The 17,360-nt window shown below is 51.0% G+C and overlaps 1 protein-coding gene across 1 annotated transcript; it reads left to right on the plus strand.

The window, feature by feature from the left end:
- Window positions 1-386: 386 nt before the first annotated feature.
- On the plus strand, window positions 387-17,104 carry KCNG4 (potassium voltage-gated channel modifier subfamily G member 4). Its single transcript, XM_027513918.1, has 4 exons — window positions 387-748; window positions 1,121-1,326; window positions 2,475-3,237; window positions 14,356-17,104. Coding segments are annotated over exons 2-4 (1,536 nt in total). The 5' UTR covers window positions 387-748; window positions 1,121-1,324; the 3' UTR covers window positions 15,127-17,104.
- The last annotated feature ends 256 nt before the right edge of the window (window positions 17,105-17,360 follow it).

Below are 17,360 nucleotides of genomic sequence, written 5' to 3' on the forward strand. Positions count from 1 at the left end.
AGCCTCTAGGACTCCCACCCAGTGCTCAGATGCTGGGTTTCCCGGAACCTGTCCCAGGCCTGGGCTGGTTAAAAGCAGAAAAAGTTCCTCTTGGAGCCTCTTCCTGGGCACCTCCCCATCATCAACACATCCCCAGGAGCCCAGGGACAGATAAAGGCAGATGCCCCAGTCCCTGGCTGCCCTCCACCCCTTCCGAGTTCTGCTCCTCCTTGGCGGGGAGGGATGACAGCCCTCCTTGCCTTCCAGGCGGTTGGCAGAGCAGCGGCTGCTGTTCCTGCCTGCTGCCTGGCTGATGGAGAGATTATTTCTAAGCCCTTCCCATTCCCGCCCCCCCTTCTCTTGCAGGACCACACTGGCTGTCCCCGTGGGACTCAGTGCAGAGCCTGCCGCTGAAGCAGGACAGCTGGCCCGGCTCCCTCCCATCACAAACCCCTCAGACCCTCACCTCTCACAGGGAAAGGGGCTTCTAGGTCCTTTCAAAAACAACAACAACCCATCCCACTCCTCTTGGGCTTTTCTGCAGCTGCTGGAGAGAGAGATTCAGAATGAATGGACTTCTGGTTTCTGAAGGAGGCAAGGGAAGAAAGGTTGAAAACTAACTCAGCCAGAAACTGCTGTGTTGGGATTTTTCTTTTCTTCCCCTTCATCTTCACCACAAACCCGTCTCTTCCCTGGGCATCGAGACATGGGCTCCCTTTGCCTTGCCCGGCAGAGAGACAGCTGAAAATAGGCTCCCTGAGACAGGAGGGTGAGTTAAACTTCAGGGGAAGAAGTTAGTATTTGCTGCGGGGGTGGGGGGTATACCGGATGCTCTTAAACATCCCTTCCAAAACGCTGCTTTGAGTGAGTACCTTTCCCACGCTCTGGAAGGAGGTTTGTGTGCCGGGTCTTCCTGGGGGGCAGTGGATTACAAAGTTAGGTTTGTGCAATGAATGAAGAAAGGAAAGTTTGGGGGGGTTCTAGAAAGAGACCCTACCGGGAGACAAGTCCCGGGTTGCACTGGGACTCACCATGTGACCTTGGACGAGTCACTTCAGCTCTCAGGCTCTGGCTTTTTCACTGGGAAAACAAGAACGCTTGGGAAGGCTCCCTTGATTTCAAAATACTCTTTTCTCCGCAGGCTGCTCATCGTTTTCTGGCCGTACATTGTAAATGAAGTAATGCACGCAGAATAACAGACCATTGTGTACTGAGCAAGTGTGAAATGCATAGGCTGTGATTCAACTCTTCGCTGCCTGCTGGAATCCAACTGGCTCTGAAATTGAGAAAACTTTTATTTCCATTCAGCCGCTGAGTTTTCCTCTTGATTGGAGTGCATCTTGGAATGTAAGGTTATAGATGCTTCGGAAGCAGCTCTGGCTAGAATGAATAGCACAGAAAACGGTTGTGGGAGGCAGAGGATGAGAAATATTGTGGTGATGACTTTCTTTAATGCATGGGCTAAATCTGAAATCCTTCCTCTAAGTCAAGCGTCCCACACAGGTCTGAAACGGAAAGACCATTAGAGGCGCCTTCATTTCACAGATGACAAGACCAAAGCCCAGAGAGGGGGAGTAACTGATGCAAGGTCACACAGCAAGGTGGCCGAGACAAGCAGCCCATGAACACAGAGGAGCACTGTCATTGACAGCAAAGTCCTCTAAGTGGGAAGGCAAGTAAGAGGGCTGAGGCAATGGTTGTGGAGCTTCTCCTGGGAGTCAGATGCTGTGCCAAGCACAGTTGCCCATTACTTAACTTTTCTGGGCCTCAGTTTCCTCATCTGTAAAATGGAGATATTAATGTCTACCTCAGGGGGTTGTTGAGATGATTTATCATAGGAGAGGCATGTGGATCAGTGCCTGGCATGTCAGAAGCATCTAGAAGGGTGCTTAATATACACCTCATATGTGTTATTGCCTTAACCCTCACTGTGCCCAAGGAGGTGGGCATCCAAGCTGCCCCAGCTGAGCAAGTGAAGCAAAGGGTTCAGCGAGGCTAAGAAACCCAGCTGGGATGGCAGTCTGTAAGGGTTTACAACCTGGCAGTGAACTTGAGAATCTTTTACACTCTTAAGCTTTATTTTCAATAACTGTACTTTGCAAGGTTGGGTGAGTCTTGTCATTGGCATAAGGATGCTGAGAACAGACAGGTTAAGCTACAGGCCCAAGATCACACAGTCTGGAAGTGACACAGCTCTGACCTGTCCAGCTCAGGACTGAGCTCCCGGAGTCCCAGTCCACCTAATGCCTGTTCCAGGGAGATTCTTCTGAGATATAAATAAATGCTCCACCAGAGAAGGATGTCATCATGTCCTTTTCTACACTGATAGATCCCAGGTGCATAGTAGGTGCTCAGTAAATCTGTGCTGGATGAAAGATTAAAAAAGGATAAAGGATGCAGGTGCAGGAAAGCAGACATGAGGCGATGCGGTCTAGGACTCTGCCCTGAGACTGATGGCTCCTTCCTTTTCTTGCTCTTGTCCCTTCGGGCACCAGGACTTCTTCCGCAATATCCATGCCTTCCCGAGATAGGGGCCTGCATGCAGGACACCATCACTTTCGCTCCTGCAGCCCTTTGAGTCCCTTCTTGTCGGGCCCCGTGGAGCCGCCATCCATCAAAGGCATTTACTACCGCAGGGCCCGGAAGGTGGGCGCGCTGGACGCCTCCCCGACTGCGGACCTGAAGAAGGAGATGCTGGTCAACGTTGGAGGCCGGCGGTACCTGCTTCCATGGAGCACGCTGGACGAGTTCCCGCTGAGCCGCCTGAGCAAACTCCGCTTCTGCCGGAGCCAGGAGGAGATTGCGCAGCTCTGCGACGATTACGACGAGGACAACCAGGAGTTCTTCTTCGACCGGAGCCCCAGCGCTTTCGGGGTGATCGTGAGCTTCCTGGCTGCCGGCAAGCTGGTCCTCCTGCGGGAGATGTGCGTGCTGTCCTTCCAGGAGGAGCTGACCTACTGGGGCATCGAAGAAGCCAACCTGGAGAAGTGCTGCTTGCGGACGCTGCTGCGGAAGCTGGACGACTTGGCCGAGCTGCGCCAAGAGGAGGCCCTGCAGCGGCAGCGGGAGGCCGGGAGGCCCAACGTGCACACGTCCCGCTGGGGGCTCTTCATGAGCCGGCTGCGCGAGATGGTGGAGAACCCGCAGTCTGGGCTCCCCGGGAAGGTCTTCGCTTGTTTGTCCATCCTCTTCGTGGCCACCACGGCCGTCAGCCTGTGCGTCAGCACTATGCCCGACCTGAGGGCGGAGGAGGACAAGGTGAGTAGTCCATCGCTCCATCAGGCGTGGGTGCCCGGGACCCGTGGGACTGGGGGGCCCACGAAAACGTTTTCATGTCTTTTCAGACAGAAGGCAAGAAATGAATATGATCCAGTGTGGACTGTGTTCAATTTCAGAACAAGGCAGTTGTAAAAGATATTTTATATATTTTTTGTTTTTTGAGAAAGAAGCACATGAAGGGGACCCGTGAAAGTCAGGAGGGGCCCTGCCCCTGAGAGCAAACGCTGGACATTGTGGTCTTAATGGGCAGAGCTGGCCCAGCCGTGCCTCTCCTAGCTCTGTGAGCCGAGAGAATCGCTCCAACCTCTCTGAGCCTCAGTTTCCTCCTCCATGAGACACCTGACATCACTGTGAAGATTCACACACTCAGTGCACCCATCGTGTGTTAACTGAGCAGCTATTCTGCGCTGAGCACTAGACCAGGTTCAGATTCCCTACCTCCTTAAGCCAACCTTCTCATGGGCATCTCAGCTCTGACATTCCATTGTCAGAGGAATAAACTAAGGCTCAGGGCACTTAGCTTCTTCGGAGTAATCTAGCGAAGATGCTGATGACAGAAGGGATCCTCAGCCCTCATTCCTGACCCTCCCAGAAGGTCCCTCCCTCCAGGGACATGAAGAGTCAATCTATAAGTGACCCTGCCCCAAGAGGCCTGAGCAGAAACATTTGCTTACCCACTCCCGCCCTCTCTGGTAGCTCAGTGGTAAAGAACTGTCTGCCAATGCAGGAGCTATAAGAGATGTGGGTTCGATCCCTGGGTTGGGAAGATCCCCTGGAGGAGGGCATGGCAACCCACTCCAGTATTCTCACCTGGAGAATCCCACGGACAGAGGAGCCTGGTGGGCTACAGTCTATGGGGTCACAGAGAGTTGGACATGACTGAAGTGACTTAGCAGGCCCTGTCTTTCCAGGAAGCTGTGAGATAACCCTCCTCCCCACCCCCACCACATACCCCAAGGGGCCAGATGGTCTGAAATGTGAGTTTAAAACCTAGCATTTTGTTGGGAAGGTTATTAGAGAGCTTCAAACTGAGAATTGGACTGTTTCCTAAGTGAAAATGTTGCTCTATAATCCTCCATGGCTCCCCATCACCTGACTCATGGAGCTTACATTACAGGAGAGAGAGAGACCCGATCATTAAAACATATACATAAAGTTATGCAGGCTGTGGATGGCTTATAACCAATGTCAGTTGACCTAAGTTCTCTTCCCTTAAACATGGATTCCAGGGACGATCAGAGAAGTTTCCAGATAGAGAGGACATAGATGTAGAACCAGTCAGTGCTTCACACTGAGCAGGCTCTCAATAAATATTTGTTGAATAAAATATCTTGCCCAATCTATACATGTTTTGTTATAAAGCAAATCAACCAAAATGTTTTGACTTTCAGACAGCTTTTTTTCCCATAGAGAGAACTGTAGCTCTAATCATGGACTTTTGTTTTTTCATTCTTTAGCACAAAATTATGTGATTTAAGAATTTGCTTGTTCACTGAAATATTTAGGTGTGGACACTGCAGTTGAAAGATTAGGACAAAGTAAGGAGCGTCAATCTCCTATGCTCCAAGGTTGCCCTGGATCCTAGTTGCTAAAGAAGGACCCCTGGATTTTTCACAAGCTTGTTCCTCTTAGGGATTTTCAGGGAGCCAGGATTTAGACTGTGCAGAGAGACAAGCTCTTTACAAAGCCTAATGCTTTTAAAATTACCCAGGGTATGAACCCAGATTGGTGTGACAGGGACCTGGAAAATTCAATTAGAGGTGAGTGAGAATCCTGTAGAAGCCGTTTCTACTCGTGGAATGAGAGAGGTGGTGTTCCCAGTCCAGTTGCAAGCTCCATGCCACTGGGAAGCCACCACTGGGTGTTCTGCCTAGAGAGGGGCCGCAAGGCCCTGCCCTCCAAAGAAAAAAAAAAAAAAGTGTGTGTATTTCGCTGTTCTGATGGTAATTCAGAGAGCCTGGAGGCTGAGGACCAGACAGGCTTTGTTCTTTCAAACCATGCCCTTACATTTACATAAAAAGATGATGTTCTTTCTCGGCCACTCACGCCTGGTATTTTGTATTTGGCCTCTGGGACATCAGTCTGAAAGCAGATTCAGCCCCGGCTGCAAAGCTGGGCAGCTGCTCCTGGGGACAGGCAGTGCCCGGGAGGTGTGGGGGTCCAAGTTGTTGTCTCAAGGGGACGTGACCCATAGAACTCCTCCATAAACATAGAGAAGGTGTCACCCTGGGATGGAGAATCAGCACACATGCAAAGAAAGCACTTTCCTTCCCTTTTCCTTCTAGCTTCTTACAGCAATATCCCTTAAGTAAACTTGGCAGTTGAGCAGCAAGTTCTGTGCCCAAGATTGCAAATTAAAATGGAAGAGGGAGGAAGTAGATGGACAGGAAGGACCAAGCCAAGTACCTAAAGCCCCTCCGGAAGTGTGTGGACTTCGCTGGGTTCCCTGGCGGAGCTCAGCCCCAAAGGAATGAGAGAACTGATGCTTATTAAGTGCCTTCAGGAGGCTGGCATTGGACAGGATGGACTTAATCTTTGTAACAACTTAAGGAAATGGATACTGTAGCTACAACCATTTTGCCGGAAAGGAAACTGAGGCTCAGGGAAGTTTTATCACTTTCCTAAGCCCAAAGGAAGAAAGTGGCACAGCCAGGATTTGAGCTCACCTCCACCTGGCTCCAAAATCTGACCCCCTCATGACAGAAACTTCTGCTAACCCTCCTGGGTTTGAATCTTGGTTTCACCCCTCATGAGCTCAGTGATCTCGAGAAAGTCACTTACCTTCTTTGAGCCTCAGTTTTCCTTATCTGTAAAATGGGGATGCTGTTAGCCCTTTCCTCAGGGGATTATGGTGAGAATTAAAAGAGTAATATTCATATAACATGATTGGAACAATACCAACACTTAAGAAGTGCTCAGAAATATTAGTCATCATCATTATTCACTTATCTGGTGCTACTTAATAGGAAGTCATCACATTTATCTTTTTATTCATTCATCAACAGTCACTGAGTGCCAACTAAATCCACTCGTCTAGATGCTGCAGATCAGACAAATTCCTCACTTTCCTGGAGCTTGTATTCTGAACATCCCAGCTCCATTTTTAAAGTTCACATAACGTAAAATTAACCATCTTAAAGTGAACAATTCAGCGGCATTTAGCAGAATTCATAATGCTGTGCAGCCAACACCTCTATCAAATTCCAATATATTTCTTTTAAAAAAAAAAATGTTCCTTTTAAGTTCCTGGGCCAATCAGGCAGCCACTCCCCACCTCCACCCACAGTCACTGGCAACCACCTGGCTGCTTTCCATCTCCGCGGATTTTCCTGTTCTAGACATTTCTTATAATGGAATCCTACAATGTGTGGCCTTTTGTTTCTGGCTTCATTCACTCCATATAATGTGTTCAAGGTTCATCTCTGTCGTAGCTTGTGTCGGTACTGCACTGCTTTTAAGGGCCGCATAACGTTCCACTGTCTGTAAATGTCACAGTGCGTTTGTCCATCCGTCCGATGATCAGTTCCTCAGATTCTTTGCTTCCCTCTGCCCGAGTCCTCTGCCACGGTTGTCAACGCTGCCATGCAGCCCTAGTGCCCTGTACGAATAGCCCCTGCCCAGCATCTCTGCTGGTCAGAACACCTTGCCCTCCCTCTGGAGGAAGCGGGAGGTCACTGGGCAGCTACAGCTGAACTCTTGCTCCTTTCGTCTTGACCCCTTCTTCCCTCCTTTCTGCTACCCGGCTCTGCCCCCCTTTGTCTTTGTGCCTCTATTTCTTCACCTGCAGATGAGGATAATGGCACACCTGCTCGGACGGAGCCCTAGGACCAATGGTCTAGTTCTCCTGTGTGGGCACAGAGCCAGCACTGGCTGTTTTCCCCCACCTTTGGGACCCGCTCAGGCCCCTCCCTTGAGCACATCTGCTTTGCTCCTCAAGCTCTCTCCCAGCTCTCAGAACCTCAGGGGATACGCATAGGCATGTGCTCTCACATCCCCACAACCCCCACCCCCCTGCCCTCGTTTTAGCTTCCACTTCCGCCCAGAGGCTTGCTTGGGACTTTGGGGATGTTGAGAAGGGACACCCTCTGGATAGTAGCTCTGCAAAGCGCACTGGGTGGGGGCGGAGCCACCAGGGGGCTGAGGGTAGGACCTCGGGGCTCTGCGTCTCCCACCCCCTCTGCCCTGTGCTGTGCCCCCACTCTCACGGGGACTGGGAAGGAAGGCATAGAGATTTTTAAAGATCAGGTGGATCCCCTGGGGTCCCTTGCTGGAAGAATTCTCTCCTGCTGGGCTTGCAACTCACCTTTTGGGCTGCAGGCACCCCCTCCCCCACCTTGGATAAAAAGCCTCCCGCTGGAGCCAGCATCTCCTCCTCCTTGGTCCTCCTTTCTTGGACCATGAATCAGCTCTGTATAGTACTACCCCCTCTCTGTAGCTTCTCTGTGTTCAGTGACGTTTGGTGATGGCTTTAGAAAAGTCTTCTTAACTTGCTTTGGGGAGTTTGGGGGTCCTCAGCCCCAGCTGAGTCTCCCTAATATCTCACCCAACAAGCACCAATTCCCATTTCCTGGATGGGGGCCCCCTCTCCTGAGTACATGCTTCATGCTGTCCCTCCTGCCTCACCATGCTCCCCTGGTGTCTGGGGGGTTCAATTCCTAACCCGCCCCTGCTTGCTCCACACCCTCCTCAGAGCTCGCAGGGTTTTGGTTCAAGGTGGGGAGGGGGAGGGAGAAGACCATGGAAGAGGCCCAAAGGAGAGGAGGGTGGCAGAGAGAGACCTGGCTTTCGCAAGGCATGAGTCAGCACCACCAGCACCCCGAGACTAGGACCAGAGGCACAAATGACGGAATTCATGGCCAGGAGGAAGAAAAGGGAGGGAGGTGAAAATGCTGAATGGAGCCGTAAGACCAGTACTGAGCTAAGAGGGTCAGACTGGCTGCGTTCCCAAAGGGGAGCTGGCAGGTGTTGCTATGAGAGACAAAGGGTGCAAGGGAGGCTGCAAGGTCAAGGCTCTGGCCCCGAGTCCCCCCAGATGGAACTTCTAGAACTGGCCCTGGCTGTACCTGCAGCCGTCTGCCGGACAGCCTGTCCAGATGGTCCCTCAGGGACAGTGGCTCTGTCCTCAAAAAGCCCCGTCTGCCCCCTGACCCCAAAGCCCTTCAGAGCAGCTCCACTCCGGAGCTTTGGGGAAAGACAGGGCAAGACTGTGGGCCACCCCCTCCACCTTGCCTGAACTGATGCGGCCACTCAAACTCAGGTTTCTTTTTTATTGTGATATAATATACCATCTAATGTTCATCCTTTTAAGGTGCACAAATCAATGACATTTTTAGTATGCAGTTGTGCAACCATCCCCACTAATTCCAGAACATTTTTATCACCCTAAAAGGCAAACTTGCACATACTTCTGGTTACTCCCCATTCCCCTCTACTATCCACCAGCCCCAGGTGACTGTGAATGTACTTTCTATCTTCATGAATTTGCCTTTTCTGGGCACTTTATTCAGTTCAGTCCCTCAGTCATGTCCGACTCTTTGTGACCCCATGGACTGCAGCACACCAGGCTTCCCTGTCCATCATCAGCTCCTGGAATTTGCTCAAACTCATGTCCATCAGGTCGGTAATGCCATCCAACCATCTCATCCCCGGTCATCCCCTTCTCCTCCTGCCTTCAATCTTTCCCAGCATCAGGGTCTTTTCCAATGAGTCAGTTCTTCACATGAGATAACCAAAGTATTGAAGCTTCAGCTTCAGCATCAGTCCTTCCCATGGCACTTTATAGACACAGAATAATACAATATATGGTCTCTTACGTTGGCTTCTTCCATTGAGCATAAGGTTTTCAAAGTCCATCAGCTTTGTAGCACATGCCAGACCTCCTTTTCGTGGCTGAGTAGTATTCCGTCGTATGGACAGACCATATTTTGTTTATTCATTCATCTGTTGTTGAGCATTTCATTTCTTTCCACTTTTGGGCTGTTATCAGTCACACTGCTCCGAATCTTCATGTACAAGTTTTTTTGTGTGCATGTGGGTTTTCAGTTCCTTGAAGTATACACTTGGCAGCAAAATTGCTTAGTCATACAGCAAATGTATGTTTAAGTTCTCAAGGGACCACCCACCTGTTTTCCACAACAGCTGGACCACTCTACATTCCCACCAGCAACGTTTTTGTGTGGGGGGGGTTCTAATTTCTCCGCAGCCTCAATAACACTTGTTTGTTTTTATCCAAGTATTACTGCTTTACTGTATATTAGTTCTAGGGGTACAACAGAGTGATTCGACATTTTTCTCCCTTATACTCAATTTAAAGATATTGTTATAAAATACCAGCTGTATTCTTTGTGCTGTATATCACATCCTTGTACCTTATTTATTTTATACCTAGTAGTTTGTACCTACTAATCCCCTGACACTTACTTTTTGTCCTTATAATCACAGCTGTCCTGGTGAGGGTGGAGTGGTATCTCATTGTGCTTTTGATTTCCAACTCTGATTAAAAAAAAAAAAAAATCTTTTCATGATGGAAAATTTGGGGCATTTGCAGAGTAAATAGAATATCTAATGAACCCCTAATTACTAGCCATGACTCAGCCTTCCAGACGGTGGAGAGCCTGCCACTCGGGTTCTCTCTCTCCAGCCCCTCCCACCTCCAATTGTTTAGCATCGTGCGTTTTATTGTTATTTTCCAGTTTTATGGGAGAAATTTACATACATTGAAATGCACAAGTCTTAGCTGCTGGATGTAACAAATGGGGCACGCCCATGTCACCCACAGCCCTGGCGGGCGTGGAATATTCCCATCACCCCAGGATGTTCATACAGGTTCCTCTGTAGTCTTCCCTATCCCAGCCAGAGGCGGCTGCTGTTGCTGTGATTCTGTACACCTCCTGTGAGCTTTGCCTGCTCTTGGACTTCACCCGGATGGAAACATCACCCCTCATCTGCCTGTGACATCCATCATGTTGTCATACTGTTCACCCCTCCAGCCTTCCCAGGGCTGCTCCTGTTTCTCTTCATTGCAGGAGGGAATCAGAGCACCCTCATTCCCACCAGGGACAAGTGCCCCCACGAGGGTGACCAAGCACCCTAGTTTGCCCAGGACTGAGGGGGACTTTCTGGTGACCTGGAACTTTCTGTTGCTCAATCTGGAAAGTTCTGGGCAAACCAGGATGAGTGGTCCATCCTACCTGCAGAATACAACCGAAAACCTCCTCAGAGAAGGTGACTTTGTCCTTTCCTTCTATTCTAGTTTTCCTCAGATATTGACTGGCCTGGAAATCATTTTCTCAGCTCAAGCCCCGTAAATCCCTACCACCCCAACACCGGCTGCTCGTAGGGCATTTCTCTGAGGACCAGTGCTGGGAGGTTGGTTTAGGATGCAGAGCTGAGCAGCAATGCAGGGGTGACTCCACACAGCACTTACTTGCTGCAGTGCAGGGAGGTGGCCGGCGGGAGGTGGGTGGTTCATGCCTGGAATATCCAAAAGCTGGCACCAGAGGCAGAGGGAGGAGGGCCCACAGAGCCTTCTCTGCCTCCCAGGAGTCACCTTCCTGAACTACAGGGTCACTGGTCTGGGGAGATTACTCCCAGGCCACCCGACGCTCTTACCCCAAAGGGAAAACTCCCCAAATGTCAGCGATGAAAGGGGCCTTATAGAGAGAATCTGGCCCAGAGTCTAAAAAACTTCCAGGTGCCTCTGAGTCAACAGGAGGCCTTGCCAAAACGCAGATTCCTGGGCCACCCTCCAGGCCTTTGATTTTGTGATGGGAGCCCCAGAACCCACGTTTGTAACAAGCACTCCGGGGGATTCTGCCGCAGGGGTTATGAATTGGCTTTGAGAAATGCCGATTCTGTCCCACCCTCTTTATCATGAGGTAGAGTCACTATCAAGGGGTAGTGACTACTGAAAGGTCACAGAGCAAGTTCATAGCAGGACTGGGGAATCGGGATCCAAAACTTCTGAACTTTGCAGAACCCTGAAGCAAACCCCAGGCAGTCATGGCAAAGAACTCTTGTGTTCTGGAGAATTTCCTCCACTTCTCGTAGAATTCAGGATAGGAGAAGGTATGGTCACCCTTCAGCTGAGTGGGCAGACCATGCCTGCGACCCATGGTCGTCTTGTACAGGCAGCTGCAGTGTTTCATGCAGCGGCGGCAGTGGCAGCCTGCTAACTACCTCTCCTGCATTATTCCCACTGGTCACAGCTCTCCCGGGGCAGAGAAACAACGGTCCAGGGGGGATGAAGGATTTGCCTAAGTAGGTGGAAGTGAACCCGAGTCACAGACACTCAGGACTCCACGCCCGCAACCGCACACCCACCAACTCCCACCTCTTGGATCAGGGAGGGCAGGGGAGAGAGCTACCCGACTCAGGACCGGTGAATAGAGATCAGGACAGTCCAGCCCTCTTTTCCCTCCAAAGGTCAGACAAAAAGAACATTTCAATTTAGCATTCCCCTGAGCCCAGGCACTGGAAATAATTCCTTTTTCCACCTCAGGGCTTTTTAATCCAAAGAAAACCACAGTTGTCAATGTGTTGCTTTTCACTTAGTCAACTGGCTTCAGCCATTCATTCCCTCATGGATACAGATGCCAGAGATCCAGACATAGATGGAGATGGAGATAATGCAGAGGTAGATGCAGACCAAGAGGGAGATATAGATGATACACATATAGTCGTAATATGTAGAGTCAGGTTCTCAACTCTGGCTTCACATGAGAATCATTGATGGGGCTTCTGGAAAGTTCTACCACTCAGGCTCAAACCTAGGTGTCCCAGCCTGGACATCAGATTTTTCAAAGCCCCCCAGGTGATTCTAACACACACAGTTAAGGCTGAGAACCACTACACTAGAAACAGAGCTTCTCCAACCTTATTGTGTGCATAAATTATTGTTAAAATGCAGATTCTGCAGCTCCCAGGGGAGGCTTATGCTTTTGGTTCCAGGACACACTTTGAGTGGCAGAAGGACTAGCGGAAGTCTCTGTTGGGGGCAGGGGTAGGGGTGTGAATGACACAGGGAGGAAGCCACAGGAGCCCCACCTGGCTGGGATCTCTTGGGAAGGAAACAGTTGCAATCTGCATCACAGGGCTGTACTGGGAATGGTGGCATCCTCTGCCCTCCCCACCCACCCACCCCTAGCCTCCAAGCCCCCAGAAACCACAGCTGCTTCTCTGGCCCTTTACCTCCAAAGTCTAGCATGGGACCTGGCACAAGGTGAGCCCTCCATGAGTTTTTTTTAAGGTAACTTTATGTATTTATTTGTGGCTGTGCTGGGTCTTTCATTGCTACACGGGCTTTTCTCCAGCTGCGGCGAGTAGGGGCTACTCTCTATTCATAGTTGCGGTGCACAGGCTTCTGATTGCAGTGGCTTCTCTAATTGTGGAGCACAGGCTCCAGGGCGCAGGCTCAGCAGTTGCGGCGAATGGGCTTTGTTGCGCCACAGCATGTGGGATCTTCCCGGACCAGGGATCAAACCCACGTCCTCTGCATTGGCAGGTGGATTCTTTACCACTGAGCCACCAGACAAGCCCGCCCTCAGTGAGTTTTGTTGGATGAATGAATGAGGGATCATGGGCAAAGAAGTTACAAAATAGTCTGTAGTCTCCGGGAGACCATCTCCTCCGAATGTGGGCTCAGGCAATTTATTTCCGTGCTCAGAATCATTTCCTGGACTGTCAGTGAAGCCTGCTCATGGCATCACTGTGGGGCTTAAGTGACAGCACCAGATCAGCACCTGGTACACAGAGCTGCTCATGTTGGTAAAGGAGAAAGTTGGCTACTGTAACCAAGAGGCTCCACGAGAGAATGGCTTTCAACACAATGTGCTTAGTCGCTCAGTCGTGTCCGACTCTTTATGACCCCATGGACTGTAGCCCTCCAGGCTCCTCTGTCCATGGGATTCTCCAGGTAAATACTGGAGTAGGTTGTCATGCCTTCCTCCAAAGGATCTTCCCAACCCAGGGATCGAACCCAGGTATCCCTCATTGCAGGCAGATTCTTTACCATCTGAGCCACCAGGGAAGCCCTTCAACACAATAGACACTGGTCTCTCTCTCACCCAAAGAGGGGCCAAGGAGAGTGGGCCGCTCTCATTCTGAGACCCAGGTTTTTCCCACGATGATGCTTATCCTTCCTGGAGCATCGGTCCAGTCTGCTGGTTCTAAGCTGGGTTGCAGGGCAGGCTGGGTAGTCCCAGCTCACAGGAACGGGAGAAAGAGTGCAAGAACTCACACCCACCACTAAAGTCCTGGAACTGGAAGTGCGGCGCATCACCTCTATTTACATTCTGTGGGTAGGGACTTGGTCATTTGGCCACACTTAGCTGCAGGGGAAGCTAGATCAGGTGGTTTCTGATCTGACTGGCCATGCGCCCAGCTGCAACTTGAGAACTACAATAAAAAGGGAGTTCTGGCGGATGACTAAGAGTCTAAAACAGAGCTCCATTGATATAGAGATACAGATTAATGATAGATGGATAGATAGATAGAATATAAAGACTATATACTATACAAAGAATATATAGAGAATATATATTTAAATGTTTAATATATAGTATAATGGGCTTCTCAGGTGGCCCAGTAGGAAAGAATCTGCCTGCAATTCAGGAGTTGCAGGAAACACGGGTTCGATCCCTGGGTCCAGAAGATCCCTGGAGGAGGGCATGGCAAGCCACTCCAGTATTCTTGCCTGGAGAATCCCGTGGACACAGGAGCCTGGTCAGCTATAGTACATAGGGTCCCTAAGAGTCAGACATGACTGAAGTGACTTAGCACACATATATTATATCAATCTATTATGACATATATAATATATAACATGTATTCTAAATATTAATACATTATTATTACTAAATATTAATATGTAGTAGTATGTATTCATATATTAATAATGTAGTTAATATATGAAATATAGAGGAAATATATTTAGTATAGACTCAGTATAGCATTTTTAGTACAGACTGTACCTATGGAATCTGTGTATATGAAATCAGTCTCAATATCAGTACAGAGCTCTAGAAATGCTTTCCAGCATGGTTCTCTTGCCATTTCCGGTGCTTCGTCTCTCTACCCTGCGTTTCCTCGCCTCTCCAGGGGGAGTGCTCGCAGAAATGCTACTACATTTTCATCGTGGAGACCGTCTGCGTGGCCTGGTTTTCCCTCGAGTTCTGCCTGAGGTTTGTCCAGGCCCAGAACAAGTGCCAGTTCTTCCAAGGGCCCCTGAACATCATCGACATTCTGGCCATCTTCCCCTACTACGTGTCCCTCGCCGTGTCCGACGAGCCCCAGGAGGACGGCGAGCGGCCGGGCGGGAGCTCCTACCTGGAGAAGGTGGGGCTGGCGCTGCGCGTGCTGCGGGCTCTCCGCATCCTCTACTTGATGCGCCTGGCACGCCACTCGCTGGGGCTGCAGACGCTGGGCCTCACGGTGCGCCGCTGCACGCGCGAGTTCGGCCTGCTCCTTCTCTTCCTGTGCGTGGCCATCACTCTCTTCTCTCCTCTGGTCTACGTGGCTGAGAATGAGTCCGGGCGGGTCCTGGAGTTCACTAGCATCCCGGCCTCCTATTGGTGGGCCGTCATCTCCATGACAACAGTGGGCTACGGAGACATGGTACCCAGCAGTGTGCCGGGCCAGATGGTGGCCCTCAGCAGCATCCTGAGCGGCATTCTCATCATGGCCTTCCCGGCCACGTCCATCTTCCACACCTTCTCGCACTCCTACCTGGAGCTCAAGAAGAAGCAGGAGGAGCTGCAGGCCCGCCTCCGCCGCCTGCAGAACGCGGCCACGGCCAGCGAACACGAACTCCTGAGGGACGTCAGTGACCTGAGCCTGGAGGGCCCTGCCTTGCCCATCGCATACATTTAACTCAAAATCCTCCCCCGAAGATGCCAGACCTTCAGCGCATGGCCCTCGGCTGACATGAGCTGGAGAACACCAGCGCCTGGATCCTCCAGGAGTGTGTTTGTAGAGCTTGGGGGCTCACCCCCAAAGCTGGGAGGGGCTCAAGGCCAAGGATGTTTGGTCGGGTGATTCTTGACCCTCCTGGGCACAGTGTTCCGGGCTGGCCTTATCCATATCACTTGCCATTTCCTCTCTCCCTGCCCCTCGATAAGCACATCCAATTTCGCTGGGTTAGGTCTGTCTCCCTTCCTTGCCAGCAGAGTCTTCAACATCCCAGGCTGGATTCCAGACGCCCACAGAACTGAACCTACAGAATTCCATTCCTCCCCTAAGACCTTCTTTCCTGGGCCAACGCACCACCAGGAACTGGAGGGGTCAGTCCCTGCAAACCCCTCTGATCAGATCTCTCCACCCAGCCCTACCAGTGGTTCCAGCCGGGGTCAGTGTACTCTCCCATTGCTCACACCACCCATGGCATTTTCCTAATGCATCTGCCTCTGTCCAGCTCTGGAAGCCCTTAGCCAAGAAGGCAGAACTGCATCTGTGTTAAACCCCACAGTGGGGGCTGGGGGCCCGCCATCCCTCCTGACGTGCCTGGGACCTGGGCAGGAGCCCCACTTGCTGGCACAGCAAGCCCTCCTGGGCTCTTGGTGGGACCTTCTCCAATTATTCAGTCCTTGGCTTTGACAGAGGCTAACTCTCTTAGGGCACCCAATTGTCCCTTGAGAGAACCATTCCTGCTGCTGGTTCCTTTAGCCCTTTTGGGACCTCGGCTTTCCACTCTCAGCTAAACCACCAGAGATGCAGCATAGAAACGAGGGCAGCCTTGGTGTCTGCACCCCCTGCCTGCTCCCCAGATCCCTTGATGCCAGCTCATAAGACCTTCTTTGGCCTATATTTAAACAAATTCATTTGCTTAGGGTTAGGTTTCATTCATTAATATGCTTGGCCCTTTGCATCCAGCATAGGACGCAGAGGTTGGACCAAGTCTTTGGAGATAGCAGTGCATCCTGAGCAGAGGAGAAGGACCAGTGAGCTCTGGGCAGTCAGCTCATGGAGGGCTTCACAGAGACACAGGAGGGGGTGGATGCAAAGGGTTGTTTTGGAAGACAAAGCTGGAAAGGTGGGCCGGAATAAGATGCTGTGTAGAGGACTTGGACTTTCCAGCAGATGCAGAGGAGACGTTGGAGATGCTGGAGGAAGGGGCGATGTGAATGGACTGCAGTGTGGGTGAAGATGATGGGATGGGCTTCTGGAGGGCCAGTTTGGAACAGGGAACAATTGAGCAGTTCAGGCAAGCTGCAAGCGCCTACCTCCCCCATGTCATTAATTGTACAGGTGGTGCCAGGTCCTGAAGTCTCATCTTTTGTTTCCCAGCTGAGCACACCTGGGAGAGGCCAGTGACCTCCCACCAGTGGCTCCGCCATGTATTGCTATGTGCCATGGGCTGTAAATCTGCTAAGAAAGAGCACAAGGTTGCAAATGGATGATGGAGAGGAGGTTGTGGACCTCTGGATCTAATGTAGTTCACGTGTAAGCATTTCATCGACGGGGACAACCAAACTTCATTTCACTAGTATTTAGTGCAGGCCTACTATGTGCTGGGCATATGCTTCCCCCTGACTGCAATGCCAGGGTCAGTTTAACCACAGGTGGCTTGGGCAGGGGGCCATCTACACCAGCATCTAGCTTCAAGCTGGCCTTGACCTCGTGGGGAGTCCTCATTCCCTTTGATTGCTCTGAGTGCCATCTCAGCTGATGGGCATACATGTCCCCCCATTCCTCTAGCCCCCCAAGAATCAGCAGGGCACTCCCTAGTCCTTCCCAAGGTGACATTTCACCAAATAGACACTCTGCATGGTGGCAGAGTGGCCAGTCAGGGCTTCCCTGGTAGCTCAGCTGGTAAAGAATCTCCCTGCAATGCAGGAGACCCCGGTTTGATTTCTGGGTCAGAAAGATCCCCTGGAGAAGGGATAGGCTACCCACTCCAGTATTCTTGGGCTTCCCTGATGGCTCAGACAATAAAGAATCTGCCTACAGTGCAGGAGACTTGGGTTCGATCCCTGGGTTAGGAAGATCCCCTGGAGGAGGGCATGGTAACCCACTCCAGTATTCTTGCCTGGAGAATCCCCATAGACAGAGGAGCCTGGCAGGCTATAGTCCATGGGGTCGCAAAGAGTCAGAAATGACTGAGTGAC

The sequence above is a fragment of the Bos indicus x Bos taurus genome, chromosome 18 (genome assembly GCF_003369695.1).
Source record: "Bos indicus x Bos taurus breed Angus x Brahman F1 hybrid chromosome 18, Bos_hybrid_MaternalHap_v2.0, whole genome shotgun sequence".
NCBI classification, from domain to species: domain Eukaryota; kingdom Metazoa; phylum Chordata; class Mammalia; order Artiodactyla; family Bovidae; genus Bos; species Bos indicus x Bos taurus.

Coding starts and splice junctions, on each gene's coding strand:
- KCNG4 (XM_027513918.1), top strand. Junction 3,238..14,355: donor TGAGGGCGGAGGAGGACAAG/GTGAGTAGTCCA, acceptor TCGCCTCTCCAG/GGGGAGTGCTCGCAGAAATG.